Source organism: Prionailurus viverrinus, chromosome C2 (genome assembly GCF_022837055.1).
Source record: "Prionailurus viverrinus isolate Anna chromosome C2, UM_Priviv_1.0, whole genome shotgun sequence".
NCBI classification, from domain to species: Eukaryota; Metazoa; Chordata; class Mammalia; order Carnivora; family Felidae; genus Prionailurus; species Prionailurus viverrinus.
Window position 1 is genome coordinate 140,998,856 of NC_062569.1, and position 26,019 is coordinate 141,024,874.

A 26,019-nucleotide genomic window follows, 5' to 3' on the forward strand; every position below is an offset into this window, starting at 1 on the left:
AAAATTCTTTGTTTTCTTTAAAAGCCTAGTGACTTCTTGCAAGTGTAGGGAGAGTTGACTTGATGAAATTTGAATGGAGGATTAGAGATTAATTTTAGGAAATTTTTTTTCAAAAATTCTAGTTCTTTTTCTCATGTATATTTGAAAACTGACTTATCTTTGTATCAGAAAATGAATGATAAGCAACACAGTTTATTATAGAGTTGGTTTTCAAAGAGGTTTCAAGGTTTTCAACTTTAAAGTTGACTTTTGTTTTTTCTTTCAAATATACTTTGATTAAATTTGATATAGATTGTAACAGACGCAATGACCAAACAGTAGCTGTTAAGTAATATGATAGTTTCTTAGAGCTGTCATCATAACAGAAGTATCTAAGATGATTTTATAAAGGCCTCGTTTATTCTGTTTTGAATATCTTAAGAATTTGGGGTGTTTTTTTTTTATTCAATAGAAAATGGAAATCAGAAGTTAATGTGTATTCAGCAAACTCAGTGCCAATTCATTTTTAACACATGTACTTTGACCCTTGAAAAGAAGAGCAGTCAGGGGCGCCTGGGTGGCTCAGTCAGTTAAGTGTCCGACTTCAGCTCAGGTCATGATCTCACGGTGTGTGAGTTCGAGCCCTGCATCAGGCTCTTTGCTGACGGCTCAGAGTCTGGAGCCTGCTTCGGATTCTGTGTCTCCCTCTCTGCTCCTCCCATGCTTGTGCTCTGTCTCTCTCTCTCTCTCAAAAATAAACATAAAAAAATTTTTAAAAGAAAGTCAGTCAATAATCTTAATTTGCTTAGAAGGACTTCTACAAATTCCGCAGGTGAGTAGCTACTCCTTTATATTCTCCCTAGTCTAGTTTTTATTTTCTAATCCATATTGGTACTTTTTCTTTCTAATAAATGTTTATAAGTAGCTGTGCGTGTGGTGGTAGTAGTGGTGGTGGTGATGGTGTTAAATTATCTAAGACTTAGTAGAAAAGTTGCAGGGGTGCCTGGGTGGCTCAGTCAGGTAAGCGTTAGATTTCAGCTCAGAACATGATCATGTGGTTCCTGTGATCGAGCCCCACGTAGGGCTCTGTGCTGTCAGCTCAGAGCCTGGAGCCTGCTTTCGGATTCTGTGTGTCCCTCTCTCTTGCCCCTCCCCCGGTCCTCCCTCCCTGCCCCTCTCTCTCTCTTTCTCTCTCTCTTGAAAATAAACATTAAAAAAAAATAAAAAACAAAAATGTTACAAGAGGAGTAAAAGAATTCTTGGATGTCCTTTACCTAGATTCCCCAAATGTTAACTTTTATTTCATTTGCTTTGTTCTCCGTCCACCTGTCCCCTTGTTATCTTTTTTGCCCTGTTTAAGAATAAGTTGCAGGGGGTGCCTGGGTGGCTCAGTCATTTAAGCATCCAACTTCAGCTTAAGTCTGATCTCACAGCTCATGAGTTTAAGCCCCATGTCAGGCTCTGTGCTGACATCTCAGAGCATGGAGGCTGCTTCGGATTCTGTGTTGCCCTCTCTCTGTGCCCCTCGCCTACTCACGCTCTGTCTCTGTCTCTCAAAAATATATAAACGTGGGGTGCCTGGGTGGCTGAGTCATTTGGTGTCTGACTTCAGCTCAGGTCATGATCTCACTGTTCATCAGTTCGAGCCCCACGTCAGGCTCTGTGCTGACAGCTCAGAGCCTGGAGCATGCCTCGGATTCTGTGTCTCTCTCTCTCTCTGTCCCTCCCTCACTCACACTCTGTTTCCCTCTCTCAAAAATAAATAAACATTTAAAAATAAATAAATAAACAAACATAAAAAAAAGAATACGTGTTGCATACATGATCTTTTTCTGTCCCTAAATACATCAGTGTATGTGTTTTCTGAAAACAAGGAATTCTTTTGTATGACATTACAATTATCAAAATCAGGAAATTAATCTTGACACAATACTGTTATCTACTAAAGTTCCATTGAATAATTGTATTTATGTCTACAAGGGAGTATTTGCTCTACCATTTGGGAGCGCATAAACTAAGCTAATGACTGTTTAGTGACTTTTATGCATCCATTTGAATTTACTTTTTTTTTAATTCATTCTTAAGGAATTGAGCCTAAGCTAAACATCCTTGAAATTGTTAAACCTGCGGAAACAGTTGAAGTAGTTATTGATCCAGATGCCCACCATGCTGAAGCAGAAGCACATCTTGTTGAAGAAGCTCAAGTAATAACTCTTGATGGCACAAAACACATCACAACTATTTCAGATGAAACCTCAGAACAAGTGACAAGATGGGCTGCCGCACTGGAAGGTTACAGGAAAGAGCAAGAACGCCTCGGGATACCTTATGGTAATAAAATACTTAATTATGTGCTAGTAGTATAATAGGAATTAAGCTTGACATAGAAGATACTAGGGTGAGTAAGTTATAATCTATTTTAAATGTAGAATATTTAGGAAGAATATCGTTTTCCTTATTTTTTTTATCCCCTTTGGACAAATATTTTTGCAGATGTTGGGAATACAAAGAAATAAAAAAAATCTGCCTTCAAGGTGTTCATAATGTAGTTGAAGACAGAGAAGCTAAGTGAAAGGAAATCGTTGCCATAAAAGGTAGCATGCTTTTAAGCTGTAACTTACATATATAAAGGGAATATGCTGTCACAGTCTCAAGGGATCACAGTGGCCTGTGTGGAAACTGGGAAAAGGTTTATTACAGACAAAGAAACTGATGGACAGAGAAGGGCAGACCAGACAGGAAACACATGTGCAAAAGTTAGACATGGGAGTGAGTATTCAGGAGTAGTGAGGTTTGGTGGAGTTAACTCTCAACAGTATAGAACTGTTTTGATTGATGGACGTGACCGCGTGGTGGGAGTGCATGGCATATGTTGGTGCACATAGAGACCGAATGAAGGGAAAACAGAGGCATGTTATAGTTGAGTTGTGGCTAGGTGATAATGTCTAGGTCAGCTTAAACTTGATAATTTCTGGGGAAAGAAATGAATGAAAATAGTGATGGGGCTGAGCAGCTGACTCATGGATTGTGTGAGGGTAGAGAGGAGAGATTCAAGTACTGATGCAACTTCTCAAGCTTGGGTGCATATAGGGTAATCATGATATTGATGAGAATTGGTGACATTTTCATTACATGTTTAGTGAACTACATATGCCAGGCATCATGTTAAATGCTGGGCTTTTGATGGTGCATAAGAAAGATAGTCCATGCCCTCCGGAGCTTAAGTGGGAGAGTTGGGGAAGTCTGGTATTGGGAAGATTTTTTTCAAGGGAAAGTGGTTCTACTTTTGAATAGTACCTACTTAACTAAAGGTAACCAGAAAGTATTTTCAGGTATACAAGATTTGGACTGGAGATAAAGATGTTTTCTGGGACTCCACTGTGTTGAATTTATATTGAAGCCATAGAGTATATGCAGTCTCTGATGGAGAGAGAGAAAATGGAAAGGAACACAGTGTTAAAGACTGGTTCCTGGAGCTTGTCAGAATTTCAGCTTGAGGAGAAAAGAAGGGAGACACAGAATGGCTGAAGACATAGAAGGAAAACAAGAAATGTATATAGTGACTGAAATTGAGAAAGAGTTTTAGATGGGCAAGAATCTCCACACTGCCAGCAAAGTAAAAAAATGCCAACTGAGTAGTATCTGTTAAATTTGGTGATCAGAGGTTTATTGGTAGGTTTAGAAAAAAGTAACTGTAGAGTTAAAGATGAGTTACAGGAAATAAATAGACATGGAAATGGAAAAAACTGAATATTAACCTTTGATGGGGAGGGCAAATGGGAAGAGTGTTGAGAGAATAAGTAAATATTATTGAAGCTTCAAGAGTTGTTGATAAGCTGAGTATTTGTAGATAAAATGATATGGCACTAGCCGGAAAAGGGTAGATGAAGAAAGCCAGGAGAGGGACTTTTAATTGGCAACATAAGAAGGTAAGTCCAGTTTGGAGGAGATCAAGCTGTTCCTCAGAGACGGTGTAGTTGACAGTATTCTTACCTATTTTTGACGTGTGGAAGCCAGCATAGATGTTGTACTTGACCTTCTTGTTACTGAGTCACCCCTGAGAGGGGAAATGCTGAGAAGGAAAGAAGGAGCATAAAAACATTTGAAATAATATTTTATGGTTTGCTAGACTTGCAACAAGAACCTTTTGGGAAGTAGAATCCTTTTTTTTTTTTAATATAATTTATTGTCAAGGTAGCTAACACACAGTGTATACAGTGTGCTTTTGGTTTTGGGGGTAGATTCCCGTGATTCATTGCTTACATACAACACCCTGTGCTCATCCCAAGAAGTACTCTCCTCAATGCACATCACCCATTTTGCCTTCTCCCCCGAGGAGTAGAATCTTTTATGGAGAGTAATATTTAAAAATGAATTGTAGAGAGCAAGATTATAAACTTTGACTCAAAGTTCCTACCAAGGGTATTATTTACTTAGAATAAAGCTCTTTTCAAACACTTGACATTTATTTAGGTATAGGAAGATTTTTTTTTAAATCATTGTTTTTTTTTTTTTTGTTCCTAAAATCATTAGCAACTGGAAAGTTTTAGGAATGTAATTACTGTTTTCTTAGGAAACTATTGTTTCAGGTTTCTTTCTGCACGTAAGGGTAGTCATTTTGCAATTGCTTGTTAATTCTGTGCAAAATTGAAATATGGCTGACTGGTCGTAGCTACTTTAAATCTCTTTGAAATATTGGTCCACATTGGACAGTTCCTTAAAGTTCATTTTATACGTATCAGTTTTATATCTTGACAGGAGCTTAGAACCACCTGTTCATATATGTACAATCCCTTCACTTTGAGATTTTTCCAGGACTCTATTTTCCTGCTGTTTTGTTTTTGTTTTGTTTACTATTTCACATTTAAAAGCTGTAGATGAAGCTCAAATTAATGAATTTATAGTAGTTAGAAGTCTGGTCAAATGGGATGTTCAAACTGACTAAAAGTATTTATTCTTGTCCTTTTTTAATAAGAATGTTAAAAAGATGACTATATTTGTTTATTTTTATTTTTTCTTTCAGTTGTTTGAATAATTAAGAAAGATAGTCACATTTTTGGCTCCCCAAATTGTCAAATATTAACATTTTAAAATATTACAAGTGTTGGGGCACCTGGGTGGCTCAGTCAGTCGAGCATCCGACTTCAGCTCAGGTCATGATCTCATGGTTCATAGGTTCGAGCCCCATGTCAGGCTCTGTGCTGACAGCTTGGAGCCTGCTTCAGATTCTGTGTCTTCCTCTCTCTCTGTCCCTCTGCTCATGTCTCTCTCTTTCTCTCTCCCTCAAAAATAAACATTAAAAAAAATTTTTTTTAGTACTACAAGTGTAAAATACCTGGTACAAAAAGAGAAGAATGTAAAATTGTTTATGTTGATTACATGCTGAAATAACATTTGGATTCATTAAATGAAATTATTGTTAAAATAAATTTCACCTAATTTCTTTATTTTTTAATGTAGCTGTTAGAAAATTTTTAAATTACACGGTACCCTGCATTATATTTCTATTGGACAGTTGCTGATCTAGACAATTGTAGCCTTCAGTTCTGGGAAATTTTCCTGTATTAGTCTTTTGATAATTACCTTCTGTGTTTTTCTTTTCTTTTTTCTGAAATTCCCGTTCAATCTCATGGGCTGATCCTCTGTGTCTTTACTCTTCCACTTGTCATTTCTGTATCTGTCTGTACAACTTTGCCAAATTTCTTGTCTTTATATAACAACCTGTCCTGAGAGTTACTTTCACTTTACAAGGACTCTTGATATTTGTTTGCTGATTTTAGTATTCTGAGCTCAGTATTATGGATATCATGTTTTCTCTTACCTCTCTGAATATTTTCATTGTTGTGTTGGGGTTTGTAAAAATTTGTTTTCCATTTTGTTATGGCATTATTTCTGTCTTTTCTGGGTTCTATTTTTCTGTTTATTTTTGTTTGTTTTTAGACTCAAATATCTGATTATTCCTGCTCATCTGTTCATTGAGTGAATAACTTTTTTTTTAATGTTTAATTTTGAGAGAGAGAGAGAGAGAGAGAGAGAGACAGAGGTGAATGGGAGAGGGGCAAAGAGAGAGGGAGACAGAATCTAAAGCAGGCTCCAGGCTCTGAGCTGTCAGCACAGAGCCCGATGCGGGGCTTGAACCCATGAACCACAAGATCATGACCTGAGCAGAAGTTGGATGCTCAACCAACTGAGCCACCCAGGCACCCCTAACTTTTTTTTAATGTTTACTTATTTTTGAGATCGTGTCAGCGGGGGAGGGGCAGAGAGAGTGGGAGACAGAGTATCCATCCAAAGCATGCTCTGCACGGACAACAGTGAGCCAGATGTGGGGCTTGAACTCATGCACTCTGAGATCATGACCTGAGCTGAAGTCAGATGCTCAACCGACTGAGCCACCCAGGCATCCCAGAGTGAATAACTTTAAGCTAATTAGTTTGAAGCTCTGGAAGGGGTTTCTTGACCATACACAGGTAAAATGGGGTATTGGTCATTTCATTAAAAGATTTGAAAGTGCCAATATGTATAGCTCTTTTTCCTGGGTTTCTTTAAGTTTTCTTGGAGAATTGGCCAAATACCTAACAGGGGTAGAACATTGCAGTGAGGATTTATGGTTGACTTGTATGTGAATGCTGCATTGTGGAAGTGGAAAGGGAAGGGCAGAGGGTCTCACTCTTCAGTTTGTAGACTTTTATTACTGGGATCTGTTCTCCCAAGATCTGTTTAATGTCTGTCACTGATCTTAAAAGTGTTCCTGGGAGTGGGGGAAGGGTTACGGACATGTGTGTTGAGGGATGCTTCTGTTCAGTTGGCTCCTGAGAATGAAGGAGAGGCCCTGAAGGTTCTGACACCACCATACACTTAAAATCAGTCCCCTGATTTGTATTTCCCTGATGAGGAGCGATGTTGAGCATCTTTTCATGTGCTTGTTGGCCATCTGGATGTCTTCTTTATTTTTTTTTTTATTAAAAAAAATGTTTTTTTTAATGTTTTTTTTGAGAGACAGAGAGAGGCAGAGCATGAGTGGGCGAAGGGCAGAAGGAGAGGGAGACACTGAGTCTGAAGCAGGACCCAGGCTCTGAGCTGTCAGCACAGAGCCCAATGTGGGGCTTGAACTCACGAACCGTGAGATTATGACCTGAGCCAAAATCAGATGCTTAACCGACTGAGCTACCCAGGCGCCCCTGGATGTCTTCTTTAGAGAAGTGTCTGTTCATGTCTTCTGCCCATTTCTTCACTGGATTATTTGTTTTTCGGGTGTGGAGTTTGGTGAGTTCTTTATAGATTTTGGATACTAGCCCTTTGTTCAATATGGCATTTGCAAATATCTTTTCCCATTCCGTCAGTTGCCTTTTAGTTTTGATGATTGTGTCCTTTGCAGTGCAGAAGATTTTTATCTTCATGAGGTCCCAATAGTTCATTTTTGCTTTTAATTCCCCAGCAATAGCACTGCTTGGAATTTACCCAAGGGATACAGGAGTGCTGATGCATAGGGGCACTTGTACCCCATTGTTTATAGCAGCACTTTCACCAATAGCCAAATTAGGGAAAGAACCCAAATGGCCATCAACTGATGAATGGATAAAGAAATTGTGGTTTATGTACACAATGGAATACTACTTGGCAATGAGAAAGAATGAAATATGGCCTTTTATAGCAATGTGGATGGAACTGGAGAGCGTTATGCTAAGTGAAATAAGTCATACGGACAAAGACACCATATGTTTTCACTCTCATGTGGATCCTGAGAAACTTAATAGAAGACCATGGGGGAGGGGAAGGAAAAGTAAAAAGTTAGAGAGGGAGGGAGCCAAACCACAAGAGACTCTTAAAAACCGAGAATAAACTGAGGGTTGATGGAGAGCAGGAGGGTGGGGAGGGTGGGTGATGGGCATTGAGGAGGGCACCTGTTGGGATGAGCACTGGGTGTTGTATGGAAACGAGTTTGACAATAAATTTCATATTAAAAAGAAAGAAAGAAAGAAATCAGTCCCCTCATTTACCATGTACACCTCTTCTGCTACCTGGTGCCACCATGACCCGAGCCAATAAGGGGGTTCTGCAGGCAAGAAACTCTTCTTGCTATATTCTCCTTGAAAGATATATTAGGTCATAGCTTCTCCTGCTTCACTGGATTTTCACTCTGCTTATGGTCTTCAAAAATAAGTTGAAAATCTCCCATCCATTTGTCATTTCCACTCATGGTCCTGTGAGTTTACTTCTTTTAAAAAAATCCTTAGCTATAATTTTACTAGGGTCTTAGAGAAAATAAGCAGGCGAATATGCATGGACAATTAGTTATGTTAAGAAGTCCTAACGTAGGAGAGAAGTCCTAATGTAGGACAGAAGTCCTAATGTTATCTAAGAAAACAAATCAGACTACTTCTATTTTCCCCCAACTTTTTTATCTTGACACTTTCTTCATGTTTTTGTAAAATGAGGTTACTTGAACTTTTAAAGGGAGTTGTGTTTCAGGATAGCTTCTCTAACTTCCCAGAACTCCTTCATCTGTTATTTTCAATTAATATTAAAAAATAGAGCCGGTAGGGGCCCCTGGCTGGCTCAGTCAGAAGAGCATGTGACTCTTGATCTTGGGGTCGTGTGTTCAAGCCCCCACGTTGGTTGGAGAGATTACTTAAATAAATAAAACTTTAAAAAAGAGCCACTTGCTTGCTCAGTTCCTGCCTGTTCCCTTACTCCACTTTTATCTGGACCTCCTCTCTCTTTTTCCTTGGTGTTCCTATGCTACTCAATTTCGATCCCATTCCCTCCGGTTTCTCCTCATTGTGGTCCACTCTCCTGGATGTGATCCGCAGGCTCAGTTTGTAGAGCTCACAGATGCTACACTGCCTCCAGCCCCTTCACCTTTACCTCAGACCTTTGGGCTCACCTGTTACTGGATTGGGCAGGACTGGTTGAGCTGCTGCTTTGGCTTGGCCTGTCATGCTTTCAGTAAGAACTCCCTGGCTGTGTTTACATTCTCCCATGCTCAGAATGAAGAATGGGTCACATGTCCCTTTGCTTCCTCCCCGCTTTGCTGTCTCCTCTACAGATAACTGACACCATGAAGGTCTGTGACTGTTACAGCTTTGTCTTCACCTGTGTGTATTTGGGCTTTCCTGGGGATGTCTTGTCACCTCGTTTTATTGTAAATATACCTGGATTTTTGGTTTTGCTCTCTAGTTGCTTTTAGTGGTATTTTTTTAACATGTGCATTTAGAGACGTTAAAAAACTTCACTGCCATCCTCCTCCCTTCACCTCTTTGTGAAAAGATCAAATAAAAAATCAGTTCTGTGACTATCAATCCTCTATTATGTTTGATTCATTTTTTACTATAAATTGGCTCTTGATAAGTACCTAAATGTTTTTTCCCCACTTACTCCTATTGAATAGCCTGCAGCTTAGGGCACGTAACCAACGCTATTTGGATAGGTCATCTTCTCCATGCAGAAGGATCTGTATCAAAATTAATTCAGTCAGTATTTATTAAATTTATATGGGTAAAATACTCTGTTAGATGCCGGGGATACAATTAAATATTCGTATATGTTGGCCATCCTTTTCATTTGTGAATTCAATTAGATAGTAACAAATGATGAGGAAAATGAATTTATTTGTATTTACTTTTTATAGATTTAACAAATTATGCATAAGGCATTGTGGTAAACGCTGAAGATACAGTGGTTTACAAGACACAGCCCTTATATTCAAGACCTTAACGTGTTACAGGGAAAGACAGCTGAGTAAACATGCAATTTGCATGTTGTAAGTGCCACCAAAGGGTAGAGATACAGGAGCACTAGCTTTTTACAAGAAACAAAAGGGAGGAAAGATTATGTTGTGCACAGTTTGGAGAATAAGTCTAGCTCCTCAAAAGCCCCTTATGGATTTTTTTTGGGTTTTTTTCAGTGCACCAAATTGTACACAGCTACAAAATAATGTTTGAAACTTGAATAACTTAACCCCATTCTCTCTAAAGTAATCACATATTTTATTCTTCCAGTTGACCCATTGGAGAGCAATTTTCTACTGTTTTTCTTAGTAAAACTCCAGACTAACAGATGTAAAACCAGATGAAGTCATTACAAATTTAGGTTGAAAAATTTAAAAGGAGCTGAGGAGAAAATACATCATTAAAATTTATTTGGGGGCACCTAAGGTGGCTCAGTCGGTTAAGCATCCGACTCTGGATCACAGCTTGGGCAGGTCACGATCTCACAGTTCATGAGATTGAACCCCGCATTGGGCCCTGCACTGACAACACGGAGCCTGCTTGGGGTTCCCTCTCTCCTCCCTCTGCCCCTTCTCGGTGCCCCCACCCCTCTCTCTCTCTCAAAGTAAATAAACTTTAAACAAATTTTTTTTAATTTTATTTGAGTTTATATACTTTACTTGGGGAAAAAAAAGCCTGTCTGGATTTTATCTCCATATATATGTGTGTATATATATATACTTATACGTATTGACAAATTAACCGTGCACTCATGTAGTGTCGAGATAGAGCTAGGCTAATGGTAATATTTTTCTCTTTAGATCCTATACAGTGGTCCACAGACCAAGTCCTGCACTGGGTGGTTTGGGTAATGAAGGAATTCAGCATGACTGATATAGACCTTACTACACTCAACATTTCCGGAAGAGAATTATGCAGTCTCAACCAAGAAGATTTTTTTCAGCGAGTCCCTCGGGGAGAAATTCTGTGGAGTCATCTGGAGCTTCTTCGAAAATGTATAAAATTTAAGTTATTACCTATTTGCGTTGTAACTTCAGTTTAATTTTATTTCGTTATAATTTTGTCTTCGTTGTGCATTGTGGTCATTGATAATAGCAATAATAATTAACACTTAATTGTATAAGGCTGTGCTGGGAGCTTTATATGCATTATCTCATTTAATCCTTCTAATGCCACAGATCCGTACTTTCCCTATTTTTTAGATAGGAAAGTGAGGCTTAGACAGCTCCACAGGGTACAAGGCTAGGGAGTGGCAGGGCCAGGATCCAAAACCAGGCTGGTGAACACTAGAATCTCAGTTCTTAAGATGCTGTGCCGCATACTTAGCTCTCTTCATAAATTTTAGTCATTGACTTTTATTTCATCCGTCAGTTCTTTCATTTACTGTTTATCTTCTAGAAATTTAAGATTGTCCACAGATGTCGTCCCTGTTTCTTTTCATCATTAGTGGAATTAAATCTTCTACAATTTCTTTTCATTGAATGGGATCTTAAGAGAAAGAAGTGTAAGTGTGCATCCCTCCATCTTGAATCGAAAGCAGCTAGTTATAAGTGTTTCCATGTTGGCTCCACAGACATTATTATTATGATTAAGTGACTATATACAGAAATTAGAAACTACTTGGCTGACCAACAAAAAGCTCAAGTAAATGCAAATTATTTTGTTTGAATTTTAATCCCTCTTAATCCACTTTAATCCAACAGTGACTATCTGTTAAAATATTTTAGCAGTAACCTGTTCCCTAACACCCGGTTTAGAGGCCAGAAATGCTAGCCAGACACACATACTTTTCCGAATGGGTGAACAGGACAGACTCTGACTTTGGTTTTGTAATGGTGTATAAAGGTACCTGGTAGGGTTTATTATTCTGTTATGTGCCTGGTAAAAGAACAGCTCAGGTTGGAGGGATTTTACCTAGTAATTGACCGCCTGGGGTGCATTCTCTACTGCTGAGTAAGAAATGAGCTCTGGAGACAGGGTTTTTCCTTCACTGATTATAGTTTGTCTCTTTTATGGAATCTCTTAAATATTGGAAAACATATCTATGACACTGACTCACTACATTCGTTACATTTACAGGGTTTATTTCCAGTTTTTCTTAATAGGTAAAGAAATTAAATGTTCTAGTTGAAGTTTTGTCCTTGATTTCACGGTTTTTTTTCTCCTTCGTGCCTTTCAGATAAATAATGAAAACTCTTGAATTGTTTCAGATTTTTAGCATATGAGCCATGTTTACTGAAATGTTTTCATATACGAACTCTAAAGATTAGGACAGGACAATGACGGTGCTTAGACTGCAGTTTTGATTTTTCTCAGATTGGCGGGTTTTCTCTCTCCCCGAGGGCAGCACTTTGTTGTGGCTGTCTGGTTCTCCTAGTGCTTCCCAAAATCTTTAAAGCTCATTCAGCGACTTTTCCTGGTATGGGGAGTAAAGGAATCTCGTGTATCTGTTCATTCATTTCCTTGAAGTGGAGTGGGTCTTCCTCGGAAAAACTCTGCCCTGGAATGTTATTTTCAAAAGTAGCAAAGCCCCACAGCTTAGAAAAGTATCTTGCAAATTCCTTGCTTATCTGGCCGTGGTTCTTTGCTTTGTCCTGGCAAGGAAGGTCCCATCTGGTTTGGGATCCTAATGCCCAGTTCTGAATTGGGGGATTGGTAGGTTGATGTGTAAAGGCTATTTCTGGCAGATTTTCTGTAATTCACAAGCCTCATTCCCCAGAACAGACTTTTCTGAGCACAGTCAGGTACTCTGGCCCGTCTTGTAGCGTGAAGCCTATAGCATATGTCTTAGGAACCCGGCATCGATCATCTAGTCATCCTCCGTGATCTTTCAGGAAGAAGCAGTGCTGCACAGACAGAGCTGCTTCTTCATTCATGTTAGATTCTCCACCTGGCTCACCCCCACCTTCTTGCAGTTCATCTGGAAACTTCATCCGAGTCCTGCTGTACTGGTGAGGATAATTAGCAATATTCCATTACTGACAGCTTTTTGAAGAGCCTCTTGAAATGCTGTCACCAAAGCCAAAGCTCTCAGTTTGCAGAGGACCTCCTTTAGGAAAAAGAATTGCCTTGTATCTTTAGTGTCTAAAGTTTCTTCATGAAATGGATTCATTTCACCCAGAGCGCTGCCTCTTAGGATGATTCTTTTGTACGTGGCCAGGATTTGAGGGCTACAGTAGAGGAATATGATAGGTAGTCTGTGTGGTCTTGAACCCAGTTTTCAGAACCTCCTCTGTGTTGTGCCTTAATCTTGAGAGTTCCCAGGAGACAGACCAAACTCCATTCTGAGACTCAGAGCTTAGAAGCTGATCTTACAGGTTGGTAACACATGGGTTTTGTGATGGTGACTCCCTGTGTTGCCTCTTTTTTTTTTTTTTAATATATTTTTTAAATATTTATTTATTTATCTTTGAGAGAGAAAGAGAGAGAGAGCATGGGAGTAGGAGGCGGGTGGGGAATCCCAAGGTGGCTCCACACTGTCAGCACAGGGCCCAGTGCGGGGCTCAGTTTCATGAACTTGTGAGATCATGACCTGAGCTGAAATCAAGAGTCAGACGCTCAACTGACTGAGCCACCCAGGTGCCCTTCTTTTGCCTCTTTTTAGGCTAGGGCATCTGTGTTCATTTAAGCCACAAATGGAACAATTTCTGTTTCAGTAGCACTTTGCTTCTTCAAGGTGCCTTTATAAAATTTGGGGGGAATTCTACAAATGTGGGGCATGGATTTTTCTTCAAGAGAGACAACAGTTCTTGAGGAGAATGCTCAGAACTAGGAATCTGGATGAAATAGTAACATCTTCGGTTTCTGGAAAGTTAAGCTTTGTTTCATGCATTGTGCTTTTTTGTTTGTTTGTTTAAGTTTATTAATTTATTTTGAGAGAGAGAAAGCACAAGTCAGAGAGGAGCTCTGAGAGGAAGAGAAAGTCCCAGGCAGGCTCTGCATTGTCTACACAGAGCCTGACGCAGGGCTTGAACCCACAAACTGCGAGATCATGACCTGAGCCGAAGTCAGACACTTAACCAACTGGGCCACCCAGGCACCCTCGGCATTGAGCTATTTGAAAGCATTTTTCTTTAATCCTCATAACAACCTTCCTTGTGAGGTGATAGGTGGGGATATCTCATTTAAACATGAGGAAATTAATGTTTAAGTTGGTTGAATAATTTACCAAAGTCACACAGCCAGTAAGTGAGGGCTAAGATCAGAACGAAGATCTATCGAGGCCAGTCCCATATAATTGTACAATCCCCCAAACTCAGGACCCCCAAAGAAAGCTCCCTTCTGACAGGTAGGGTTTAGACTTCTTTTCAGTTTCTCAGCGCTTCCCAGTTCTGTGTGCCTGGAACCAGGCCCTGGCATGGCGCCCTAAGTAGCGCTGTGTTGGGTGCCCAGGCTCTAGGACTCACTCAGTACACAGGTGATTGCTGGTAGGAACAATTTCAAGAGAAAAGAGTCCAATCCATGATGGACACTAAATAGGTTGAAGTGTTAGAGACTGGGAAATAGGAACTCTTGTTTAAGAAATAAAGAATAGGGGGCGCCTGGGTGGTTCAGGCAGTTGAGCGTCCGATTTCAGTTCATGATTTCGCCGTTCGTGAGCTCAAGCCCCACATTGGGCTCACTGCTGTCAGAGCAGAGCCCCCCCTCAGATCCTCTGTCCCCCGCTTTCTCTTCCACTTCCCCGCTTGTGCGCTCTCTTTCTCTCAAAAATAAATAAATCTTTAAAAAAAAGAAAGGGTAGCAAAAGATGAGTGATGAATGGTTCTCTAAAGGGTTATATTAGGACTTTTTACAATGTAACTCTCATATGAGAGCTATATTTGTAACCATTATTACATTATTTGTTTCACTTGTGACTTTTAGGACCACTACAATTTTATTGAAAATTTAGCTATCTTTAAGAAGGAGCCTTTATAAAGTTAAAGCAATCATATTCAAAACTTTTATCCAGTCTGTTGGATTAATAAATGATGAAGATCTGTCATCTTGACTGAGAACGTACATCTAAAGAATGTAGATCTAAGCCATTTCAGTGTGGTGTATATAGTCTCATCTTTGATCTGATCTTGAAGAGTCCCCTGTTTTACATGGTTTTATACAGAAGGAGATATACAGATATTTATGTTTAGAAAACCGTGATTCTCTGAATAACTTTTCTTACCATTCAAAGAATTAGAGCTTTCCATCTGCTACTTGTCTTAAAAATATCTTTTCCTTGCAAAGTGACTATCAAGTATTTCTTAGGTTATTGTGCCAATGAGTTTTGTTGAATGCTTTGCTTTTTTGTTTGGTTGGTTGGTTCGGGTGGGTTTTACTAACTTGAGTTTGATTTTCTGGATTTAAATATAAACAGAAATTTTTATGTATGTTCTTCAGATGTGTTGGCAAGCCAAGAACAACAGATGAATGAGATAGTTACAATTGATCAGCGTGAGTATTCATGCACATAACATGTGGCCCATTTGTCAGTAAGAAATTTTTTTTTTAATTCACTGCAAGGTAACAAAAAGAAAAATTAATTTTTAAACTTTTATGAAATATTTTAGACATACCAAGAAATGAAGTATAACCATTTATGTGCACCATAAGAATTAGAACTTTTATATATCGCATTAAATGACTGTCCTGAATTTGGTGTTTATTATTCTGTGCATATTTTATATTTTTATCAAGTAGGTAACCACACTTTATAGTATTGTTTTACACATATTTAAACTTTTCGGTAAAATGATCATAAACTGTACATATCCTTCTGTGACTTGCTTTTTTGTTTGACAGTTATGAGACCCATATTGATACTTGGCGGTGTAATTTCATTCATTTTCACTGCTGTTAAATATTGTTTTTAAAACTCTGTGACTGGCACTGAATGAGTATTTGTAAGAATGAGTGTGAGATTCTCTATCCCAGGAGTTCTGTGCTTCCCACCTGGTGAGGGATTACCGTAGCTTTTCTCAAAGTGGGGGCAGGGGTTTGCTCTCGCCAGCAGTGCATGGGAGTTCTCGTTTGTCCGTATTTTCTCCAACATTTGACACACTGTTGTTAATGAAGAAATATTTTGAAAACAAACGTTTTCATAATTCTTTGCCTAACATATACACACCACTAAGTTAATTCCAAATAAGATCAACACTTACTCCTCAAGTTAAGATTCGCAGACCATACAGCAAACATCATACCTTATCCCCTGAACTTTTTTGGCGATTTTGTTCAAAACTGTTGTGGATTAAGGCTTTTTTGAAACGAGGCCTTTTGTTGAGCTAATTAGAGGGGCATTAGTAACACTAACTGCATTCTGTGTCTTTCAGTAATTTTTTTCACTGCTTGTTGTGGAAGGGAAGAAAATTTCTCCTTGTTTTTCTTTGCAGCTGTGCAAATTATTCCAGCATCCGTGCAGTCTGCTACACCAACGACCATTAAAGTCATAAATAGTAGTGCAAAGGCAGCTAAAGTACAGAGAGCTCCAAGGATTTCAGGAGAAGATAGAAGTTCTCCTGGGAACAGAACAGGTATTTTTGCATTATCTAATGGTATTTTAAAATTTGTCAAATTAATGTGTATTTCATTTCATTGTATGAAAATGTGAATATGCTATTTCCCTGGCAGTATTTAAACAGCATTTGTAAACAAATGTATTTTTAGCATGGCTGGGAATGAATGACCCAGAGAATCTGTTTGTTGTCTTTGGCCTGCTGTTAATTCATGGCACTGTGGTCAGCACTTGTCCTTCTTGTCCATGTAGGAAACAATGGCCAAATTCAACTATGGCAGTTTTTGCTAGAACTTCTTACTGACAAGGATGCTCGAGACTGCATTTCTTGGGTTGGTGACGAAGGCGAGTTTAAGCTAAATCAGCCTGAACTGGTTGCACAAAAATGGGGACAACGTAAAAATAAGCCTACGATGAACTACGAGAAACTAAGTCGTGCATTAAGGTAGGCGATGATTTTTTTTTTCTTTTTAACATTAAACCTTCCTTAAAAATGACCCCAGAAATCTAAAGGTTTTACATTTATGTTAAAAATGACTTTTTACAAAGATCTTTAGTGATAATATTGAGGAACAGTTTCCTTAAAAGATGATTCCAAGCTTATTTGTTTTTATCTGGTTGAAAAGAATATATGTGTTTAACTGTTTAATCTCTGAGTTTTCTGTCGTTTACCTAACAGATAAAGATGTTGTCATTTGCATAGGTGAATTGAGTGTAAAGTTTAGCAAAGATGCAGATATTTTCCCTTTTTTATAATTAGGTGCAAAAGGTCGACCCATTCCTCTATTTTTTCTTCCCCTTCAACCTGCCTAACTCTGAATATCCAACCTTCACACTGAATTGGAATAGAATAAAATCATTTATAATATCCCATAACTTGTATGAATTTTTTTGACAGAATGACTCTCAGAAATTATGCTTACTACAGTGGGAAATTCAGTATGTTCATTTAAGTAACTGAGAAGTGGGATATATAGAAATATCATGGAATTACTGTCTTTTTTTTGGAAGAGTGAATATAGTGTAAAATAGCTTTGCAATTTACCTCTGTATTTCTAAATAATATGCTTTTACTGCTACTTCATGATTCACTTGAACATTGTGAATTTCACACTGAGAGATTATGATTTACCTCCCATCACTCCACACACACACACACACACACACACACACACACACACACTTTCTCCACTCTCTTGTCATTACATAATTACATGGAAATTGTGGTTAGATCAATATTCACAGTTATAGGATCATGATCATGTGAGTACTGTTACAGGATTATTTACTTTTCCAAAATAGCATTCCTAAGTAACTAAAATGCTTTCTTTTCAATGTGCTTATCACTTATTTAGTCTCACACACTTTGCCAGCTATCTAAAGATCCTTTCCATATACTTAGAATTAAAACTTTCATTTTTGATGGTTGCTATGAATGTATATATACAAGTCCCTTCAAAATTACACATAAATTATTAGAATTAATCATTAAGATGTCAGTTCTCCCCAGATTGATATTAAGTTTCAATGCAGAGACCATCTGGATAAGTTTCTTTGTAGAACTTGACTTGCTGATTGTAAAACATATATGGGAACATGAAGGGCGCAGTAAGCAGGGCATGTGAGGAAGGAGAGCAGTGCGGGAAGTGCTGGAAAGCTTCGACAGTAAGACAGCGCATGGCTTGCTTAGGAGAGACGAACAGACCGCAGGTTACTACAATGGAGAGCCCACATAGAGCCAGGTATATAAGAGGATTTGATTTAAAGATGGCAGTGGGGGAAAGACTTGCTTTTCAATCAGCGGAGCCAGGACAGTTGGCCATCCATATGGAAAAAATGAAACTTGAGCCCTTCCTTATACTATACTAGTAATCGGTTCCATGTAGCAAGTCGATAGGAAAACTAGAAAAAATAGGCAAGAGACTGAAATAGACACTTCAGAATTTAGATGATACAAATGGCCAGTGACCATATGCCGTGGTGCACAACCTCATTCGTAATCAGGGAAACTCGGTTGGAAACCACCATAAAATGGCACAACACATATCTTCGAATGGCTAAAATTAAAAAGATCGCTGGTACCAGGTGTTGTGAGCACGGGGGTGCTTCTGCACTTTTGGTAGGGACGGAACCTGGAACCCAGCGGTTTCTCCCCTAAATATTTACCCAACGGAAGCGTCTGCATATGTCCGCACACGTGCTCATAGCAGCATTATTTATAATATCCAGAAACCAAGTATCCGTCTGCAGGAGAGTAAATAAATGAATTATGGTAAACGAGAGTGGACTGTGTATCCAAGAAAATGAACAAAGCTACAAGCGCTGATACAAATGCAATGTAATGTAATGTTCAGTCAAAGAATCAGACCCAAAAGACTGTATATGATTACATTTATAGTGTAAAGTTCAAGAAACGAAAATTAAATTGCAGAGTTTAGGGATGCACTTTTGGGTGATGAGAGTGTAAATACAAGCCATGAATTATCATCATGGAACAGGATTGGATTGTGTTTACCTTTTGGAGTAAAGGAGGGGTGGTGATTTCTGGGAAGGGCCTTGGAGGGATTCTGGGGGCTGGCAGTGTTCTGTCTCCTGACCTAGGTCGTAGTTAACAGGCGAATGTTCACTGAAATAAATCACTGAGCTGTTCACTTGGGTGTGCTGTTTATGTAATACAGTTCACAATTTAAAAGGTTAAAAAAAGACAAGTTTAAGAAAAATCCTATCCAGGAAAATACAGGTATTGTGTACCTTTCTACTTCATTGTAGAGAGGGTACAGATGTGATGCTTGCTATTAGGTGTGGTTGTATGATGCGTCTAGTAGATTGAAAGACACGTTAAGTAAAATTAAATTTAGTGTTTGTATTCTTTATCCGTTCTTACCAAGAGACAGAAGATTATACCAACTCCGTTTTTCTCCTTGACATGTAAAACCACTTTCTTCTTTTATTTTACTTTTTTTCTCAAGTGTCTGTTACAGCCTTACGTATTATGTAGAAATTTTCTTGAGAAGCCGAAATACGAATCTCGTTTTAAACTGGATGACAGGAAGTTGGTGGTTTTTGGGCTGAGATCAAAATTCTGTATTAACGTGATTGGCACAAAAGGAAACACAAGAACGGTGCCCACCCAGTGTGTGGTCTTTCTTACTGAGAGAGTCAACGTGACCGACTGTGACACTTTTGCTCTTCTGGAATTAAAGAAAAGTGACCTAATTTCCTGCATGTAGATCCGCCTTTTCACTAATGGGCTCCTGATTAAATTGAATGATTTTTGTAATAAAATCCTGCCAACTGTGGTAGTTTACATCACTGGTATTTGGGCAAATAGTCATTCCTTTCATAGCTGCTCATTGTCAGATTGGTAAGATGGGCAGTGCAGTTTTAAAACAAAGCCTTCACATTCCACCTGCTCAGATAAGTCTTGACTCACCTTTTCCCTGTTACTGGAATTGGCAGCGCATGACAGTAAATCAGGTCTGTTTTTCGGAGTATAAATCTAGCTCTATTTCCATCTCCATACAAACCAGCAGTAAGCTAGACTTCTAGAGGGTTTCCCACAGAGGCAACTCTTGCTTCTTTATGATGTCTTCTTTCCTGGTTTTCTGTATCCTGTCTTTCTTCTGGCCTTTTACTTCTACTTTTGAGGCTCCCTGTTAGATTCGGAGAACTTCTCTCCAAGTTGAGCCTTTACATATTAAAATGGTGATGGTGAAGGTGTGGCTGCATCACAAAGGATTTTGTACAATGCAGAAAAGAAGGGGACATTCCCACAATCCATTGAATATGTATATTAAAATTTTCTTCTTATTATATGGGTTCTTAATTATTGACATAGCTTATACTTTATAGAGGGCCGTGTGCCAGTCATTGTGTGCTAAGTAAGAGCACTTTGCAAAGATAATCCTTTTAATTCTCAACAATTGGGGCGCCTGGGTGGCTCAGTCGGTTGGGCAGCCGACTTCGGCTCAGGTCATGATCTCGCGGTCCGTGAGTTTGAGCCCCGCATCGGGCTCTGTGCTGACAGCTCAGATCCTGGAGCCTGTTTCAGATTCTGTGTCTCCCTCTCTCTGACCCTCCCCCATTCATGCTCTGTCTCTCTGTGTCTCAAAAATAAATAAACGTAAAAAAAAATTAAAAAAAAAAAAAGAATTCTCAACAATTCTGTGAGGGTAAGTACTATTTTTAACCTCATTGTATAGATGGAGAATAAAAACTTTGCGGGGCACCTGGCTGGCTCAGTCAGTACAACATCCGACTCTAGGATCTCAGGGTCATGAGTTCAAGCCCCCATTGGGTGCAGAGCCAACTTTAAAAAACAAAAACAACTTAGAGAAAATTTGGCTTTCCTGTGGTCACAAAATCACAAAGGTAGTTAAGTAGAGACGCTGGGTTTTGAATCTTGACATTCTGACTCCAGGCCCTTGTTCTTAGGTTCTGTGACCACTCTCACGGTTTTTTGTTTTGTTTAACATTGTTTATTTAAAAAAAATTTTTTTTTCACCGTTTATTTATTTTGGGGACAGAGAGAGACAGAGCATGAACGGGGGAGGGGCAGAGAGAGAGGGAGACACAGAATCGGAAACAGGCTCCAGGCTCTGAGCCATCAGCCCAGAGCCCGACGCGGGGCTCAAACTCACGGACCGCGAGATCGTGACCTGGCTGAAGTCGGACGCTTAACCGACTGAGCCACCCAGGCGCCCCTAACATTGTTTATTTTTAAAGTAGTATTTTATCATAATTGTGGAAATGTGTTGAGCATTGAAATTTTAGTAAGTCATGTTTTGAAGTTTGCTTGGACCATAACTTCAGTGTTAATTGCTGTTGGGGTAGACGCAATACTCTACCAGGCTCCTGTTTATGGAAGAATCTGTGAAATATCGTAAGTAAGAAGTCCAAATTCTGTATTTTTTACATGGTCCCAATGTGTCCTTCTCTTTTTAAAGGTATTATTATGATGGGGACATGATTTGTAAAGTCCAAGGCAAGAGATTTGTGTACAAGTTTGTCTGTGACTTGAAGACTCTTATCGGATACAGTGCGGCAGAGTTGAACCGCTTGGTCACGGAGTGTGAACAGAAGAAACTGGCGAAGATGCAGCTTCACGGGATTGCCCAGCCGGTCACGGCGGTCGCCCTGGCCACTGCTTCTCTGCAAACGGAGAAGGATAATTGAGCCCGGACCTTCTGGGAGCCCAAGGTCTTTCTTAAACGTTAGAGCAAGTGTTGCTCTTACCTTTATTACTGAATTTGAATCTTCTTTTATTTCTAGACTGTACAATCTGATGCATGATTTTTTTATAAATGTTTCATACTCTTGTGAATTTGGATCTTTTTACTTTGAAGCATATATTTTAGAATACGTGTATGTTAAGGATCACCACAATGTCTTCAGCGTGAAGTCAGGCTCATTGTGGGATAGTTTGGTAACAGTCAGGAAAGCTAAACTGGTCAGTATTAATGTCTAGCCCTACCAAAAATAGCCAGTAGCATCTGAGGATGAAGAATGAATGAAGTATCTCCAGGAAACAGTCTGGCTTAACTATTTTTGAAAATATAACTGTTTCCCCTCTCTGCTGCTTTAGATGTTGCTTTACATAGAACCAGAAAGTGGAATTTTTCACAGCTACAGCATGTGTGCCTGTTTCATCTAATCAAGCAGAGCTAAAATATTCATATCAAATAAAACTATAATATTAATAAGTTACTAAACTGAGAGTATCAAGTTATTAAAATAGTTTATATATTTGCAAGCAAAGGACAATAAGAAGTCGACTGGCAGAAGAGCACTGCCGAAGAAGGAGATCCAGGTTGAAATCTGGCTTAACTCCAGCTAATTTTAAGGATTTTTCTGTATAGATTCTTCATAATGTCAGGCCAGGATTTAAATTATTTTAAGAGAGGCATTTAATTCTAATAAACCAACTATTACAAAAATCCTGAAATGATCTCTGTTTTTCCTGTCAGAGATTGAAAAAAACGGAAAGGTATACCTCAGCCAGAAAATAAAAGTTTGGTTTAGTTTGGTTTGGTATGGATTGCTTTGTTTCTTTCTTTGTTTTCATTGCCTATTCTGCCTGCAGGTGTATTATGCAAAAGCAGCTTATAGAGTCATTGTGTTTCTGATCAAAGGAAGCCTTGAAATCAGTCTGCAGTTAACCTTACCTTTCCAGACAACAACAAATTAGTTGCCAGTACATTTAAAAGGAAATTCTGACCTCCAGTATAGGCAAGTCTTCTCTCAAAACCAAATTTCCCATCTATTTAACTTTTTCCTTTTGAATATCATGTATGTGTGAGTACCCGTATATCTGTATACATGTCCAATTGACCATTTTGTTGTATGTACACATATATGAATACATGATGATATTCAAAAGGAAATGTATTTTAAAAGACAATACCTCATTTAAAAAAAAATTTTAATTAAATGATCCCCATATCTATGAAAACGTCATCACAATCCAACACTAAACAGAAATCACTAGAAATGTCTTTCTTTTTTTGCTTGGTTTCCTTTCTTTTTTTCTTTTTGTTTTTTGTTTTAAGGCTGCGATACATGAATCGAAAGGAGATACTGGCAGAGAGCTTTTTAATCCTCTTAGAGCAGGAGATTGATTCTCAGATATTTCTTTATGCACCTTCTCCCCATCATTTCCTTTATAGCCATCTCCCTGAACAGCTTTATAAAAGCTCAGCTGATACTTTTGTCTAACCCGGAGGAAAGGCAGTGGTAGTGAGTCAAGGAGGCATCGCTTGCAGTCGCTGCCACCAGAACCAGATGGTCGTTTGTGTTGAGCCGTAGCAGGAGGCGAATTTAGGAACAAGCAGGAGAGGAAGGATCTTCTTTTCTGGTCACCTCAGATCGTGACTTGAAGTGCTGTGGCTAGAGGACTGTGTAATGTCAGTCCCTTTATATTATCAAGTCATTTAAGGCCCCCCAGTAGATGCCGGAAAAAAATAAAACTTGTAGCTTCTATTTTTACCTTTTTATAAACACATACAGAAGAGACTGACAAACTATTAGTTTAATTTGGGCACGGCGACTGTAAGAGTATCTGAGTAGAATGACAGCATGAAGTCCTGTATAGAAGCTCCAGGTTCACGTAAGAAATAGATCACTAAAAAGGTTTTGCCCCATCTTCTGGTCTGGAGAGTTGACACGTTGCTTATAGTTGTAAAACCATAAAAAAGTTTACTCTTCTGGTATATTATCAGCAGCTTAAAAGTTTTGACTTTAACATTTAAAATGCTTTTGCGGAGACATTATTTTAAAGTTTTAGCAAAGATGACAGACTTCCTCTATGTTGCAATTATATGTATATGTGTATTTTAAGGCAAGGAACACCCACGTTCTTTTAGATCCTAAAGTCAAACTATTGCTTCTTTTCTCTAAGTCCTCAGGTTCCTTTTTTTTTTTTTAAATACATCCTACCCATTTTTCTTCCTTTGGCAGTTTTTATTCCCCATTATAACTTGAACAAGGATCATTCTCCTACAGGATCAGGTGCTATTTCTTTCTTCTTCATCTGTCATCATCACTTCGTATACTGTAACACAGGTGAAGTCATGAGACTCATTTCCCCAGTGGAGTCAAGAAACTCGAGTGACTTTTTCTCAACTTAAATATTAAATTGTTCCCATCGTCCGTGTTGAGGTTACAAATCATCAGAAAACCAGGTAGTCTCTTCTTTTATTGAAAGATAACTTGTGTCGTAAGAGAAAATAGAATTCATGTTATTCACTCTTTGCTGTTCTTATGAATAAATTTTCAATAGGAGAATTTACGGTATACTTAAAGGAAGAAAGAATCATTGGCCATCTTTTGTACCCTCTAAGTACAAAAATAAGGAAATGCCTGTTTTTGTTTTAAAACTTGTTTTCCGCATGAGGTTCTCCCTGAGCCAACTTTCATACGTAGCTAGCCCGGAGTTGGAAAATGCGTGTTGATCCTGGAAAGTCAGACACATTAAACGGAAATGCCGTGTGGTTGACCTTCACGTGGAACGACCGGCTCGACACGTTCGCGTGTGTGCATCCGTGTCCGTTAAGTACTTGTTTTTCTCTCCCGATTAATGGGGACACTCGAGTATGATACTCCTTTCAAGGGCTGTACCTCCCATCACTTTGGCTGAGGTCAGCTGTTTTCCATACTCATCGTTTTATGCTACCGCCTTTTAAAAAGAACTAGTGTATCTTTGAAATAGCACAAAAATGTTTTAAGATTCATAATTACCAAACAATCTGTGACTAACTTGATGTCTTCACATCTAGAAGGTGTAAAAATATTGATATTTCAGTGATATTTCACTTGCTGCCAGAAAAAAAAAATATTCTCAGTCTTTTGTAAAAGGAAGGAGGATTTTTGCCTACATTTTTACTCTTTAAATAAAGACACTTATACGGTCATAATAACAATTATGTATTTCTTTGTGGGTTTTATTTTTTTTGTAATTTTACATAAAACAGTTATTTTCTATTTTTACTCAGATAAAATATTTGTGCATAAAATGTAAAAATAGTAATATGAGAAAAATAAAACTATTATACAGTATATTTCTGTGTTTTTGGAAGTTTTTTTCCCTGCATAAAAAAAAAATGGTTGTCAAATTCCTGGAATATTGGGTTGGAGGAAAATATGACCGTCTACATCTGCTGTATTGTGCATGAGTCCCATGTACTTAACTATCGATTTGGGAAGAACTGACTCCACAACTAAAATTAGATGTTACAGTTTAGTCTTTATTTTTTAAGTTTATTTATTTAGTTATTTTGAGAGAGAGAAAGAGCAGGAGTGGGGGAGGGGGAGGGGCAGAGAGAATCCCAAGCAGGCTCCACACCATCAGCTGTCAGTGCACAGCCAGATGCCGGGCTCAAACTCACAAACCAGGAGATGGTGACCTGAGCCTGAGTCGGCTGCTCAACTGACGGAGCCACTCAGATGCCCCTAGAGTTTAGTCTTCATGAGAAAATAGATGAAATCGCATCCACAGAGCCAAACTGGTTTAGAACAGCAACAGAAGAAACAGGGACACTGAGTGTTAGTAATTGTCAAAAGCAAGCCAATGATTGTTCAGGTAGAGGTTCTTGGTAAGCCATTTTTTTTTTAAACTAAAAAATTACCTCTTTATGTTGCCTGTGTAACAACAAGACACTTCAGCCAGGACCAGAGTATACGGAATCAAAGGATTCAGGGAAAAACGTGCTGTATGTTATTTATGGTCAAGCCAAACTCTGACATGCTTAAAAAATTACGGCTTGGTGAAATGAACTGCTTTAAAAACACAGTCTAATTTTACTAAGTTTGAAGTCATGAAAATAATCGGAAAATTAGGTGCATTTGTTCTCTCAAAACACTGGTTTTTTGTGTGTGTGTACGACTCGAAAGCTTAATTTGCAAGCCAACTACTTGTTTAAAAGGTTTTTTACTACTAACAAACTGATTTAAAATACTAACTTAGAGTGATTTTAAAACCTCTGGTGAAGGACCACTTTTATTTCCAGTGTGTCAGAGACCAAAACTCTTACATAAAACTCTCAGATGCATGAGTAGAGGGGTGGAGGACATGGGAAATTGTTTAAAGGGTATAAATTTTTAGCTTTGCAAGATGAAAAAATTCTGGATATTGGTTACACAAGAATGAATATACTTAACATTACCAAACTGTACACATACATGTGGGCAAGACGGTAAATTGTCTATTTTACCACAATATAAATGTTTTTTTGAAAAACGAATCACAAGAATTTAATAATTCCATGTAATTCACCATATTACACAATACAGGGGGACAAACCTGATCATCTCAACAGAGGCAGG

The 26,019-nt window shown here is 38.6% G+C and overlaps 1 protein-coding gene across 3 annotated transcripts in view; it reads left to right on the top strand.

Moving 5' to 3' along the window:
• Positions 1-24,614, top strand: part of GABPA (GA binding protein transcription factor subunit alpha) — a 40,885-nt gene extending 16,271 nt beyond the window's left edge. For all 3 annotated transcript variants that reach the window (XM_047874241.1, XM_047874240.1, XM_047874242.1), the window contains exons 5-10: positions 2,065-2,310; positions 10,511-10,705; positions 15,087-15,140; positions 16,079-16,219; positions 16,453-16,645; positions 21,147-24,614. In XM_047874241.1, coding sequence (XP_047730197.1) covers positions 2,065-2,310; positions 10,511-10,705; positions 15,087-15,140; positions 16,079-16,219; positions 16,453-16,645; positions 21,147-21,375 — 1,058 coding nt within the window. In that variant the 3' untranslated portion in view covers positions 21,376-24,614. The remainder of the gene's footprint in view (positions 1-2,064; positions 2,311-10,510; positions 10,706-15,086; positions 15,141-16,078; positions 16,220-16,452; positions 16,646-21,146) is intronic.
• Positions 24,615-26,019: the final 1,405 nt, after the last annotated feature.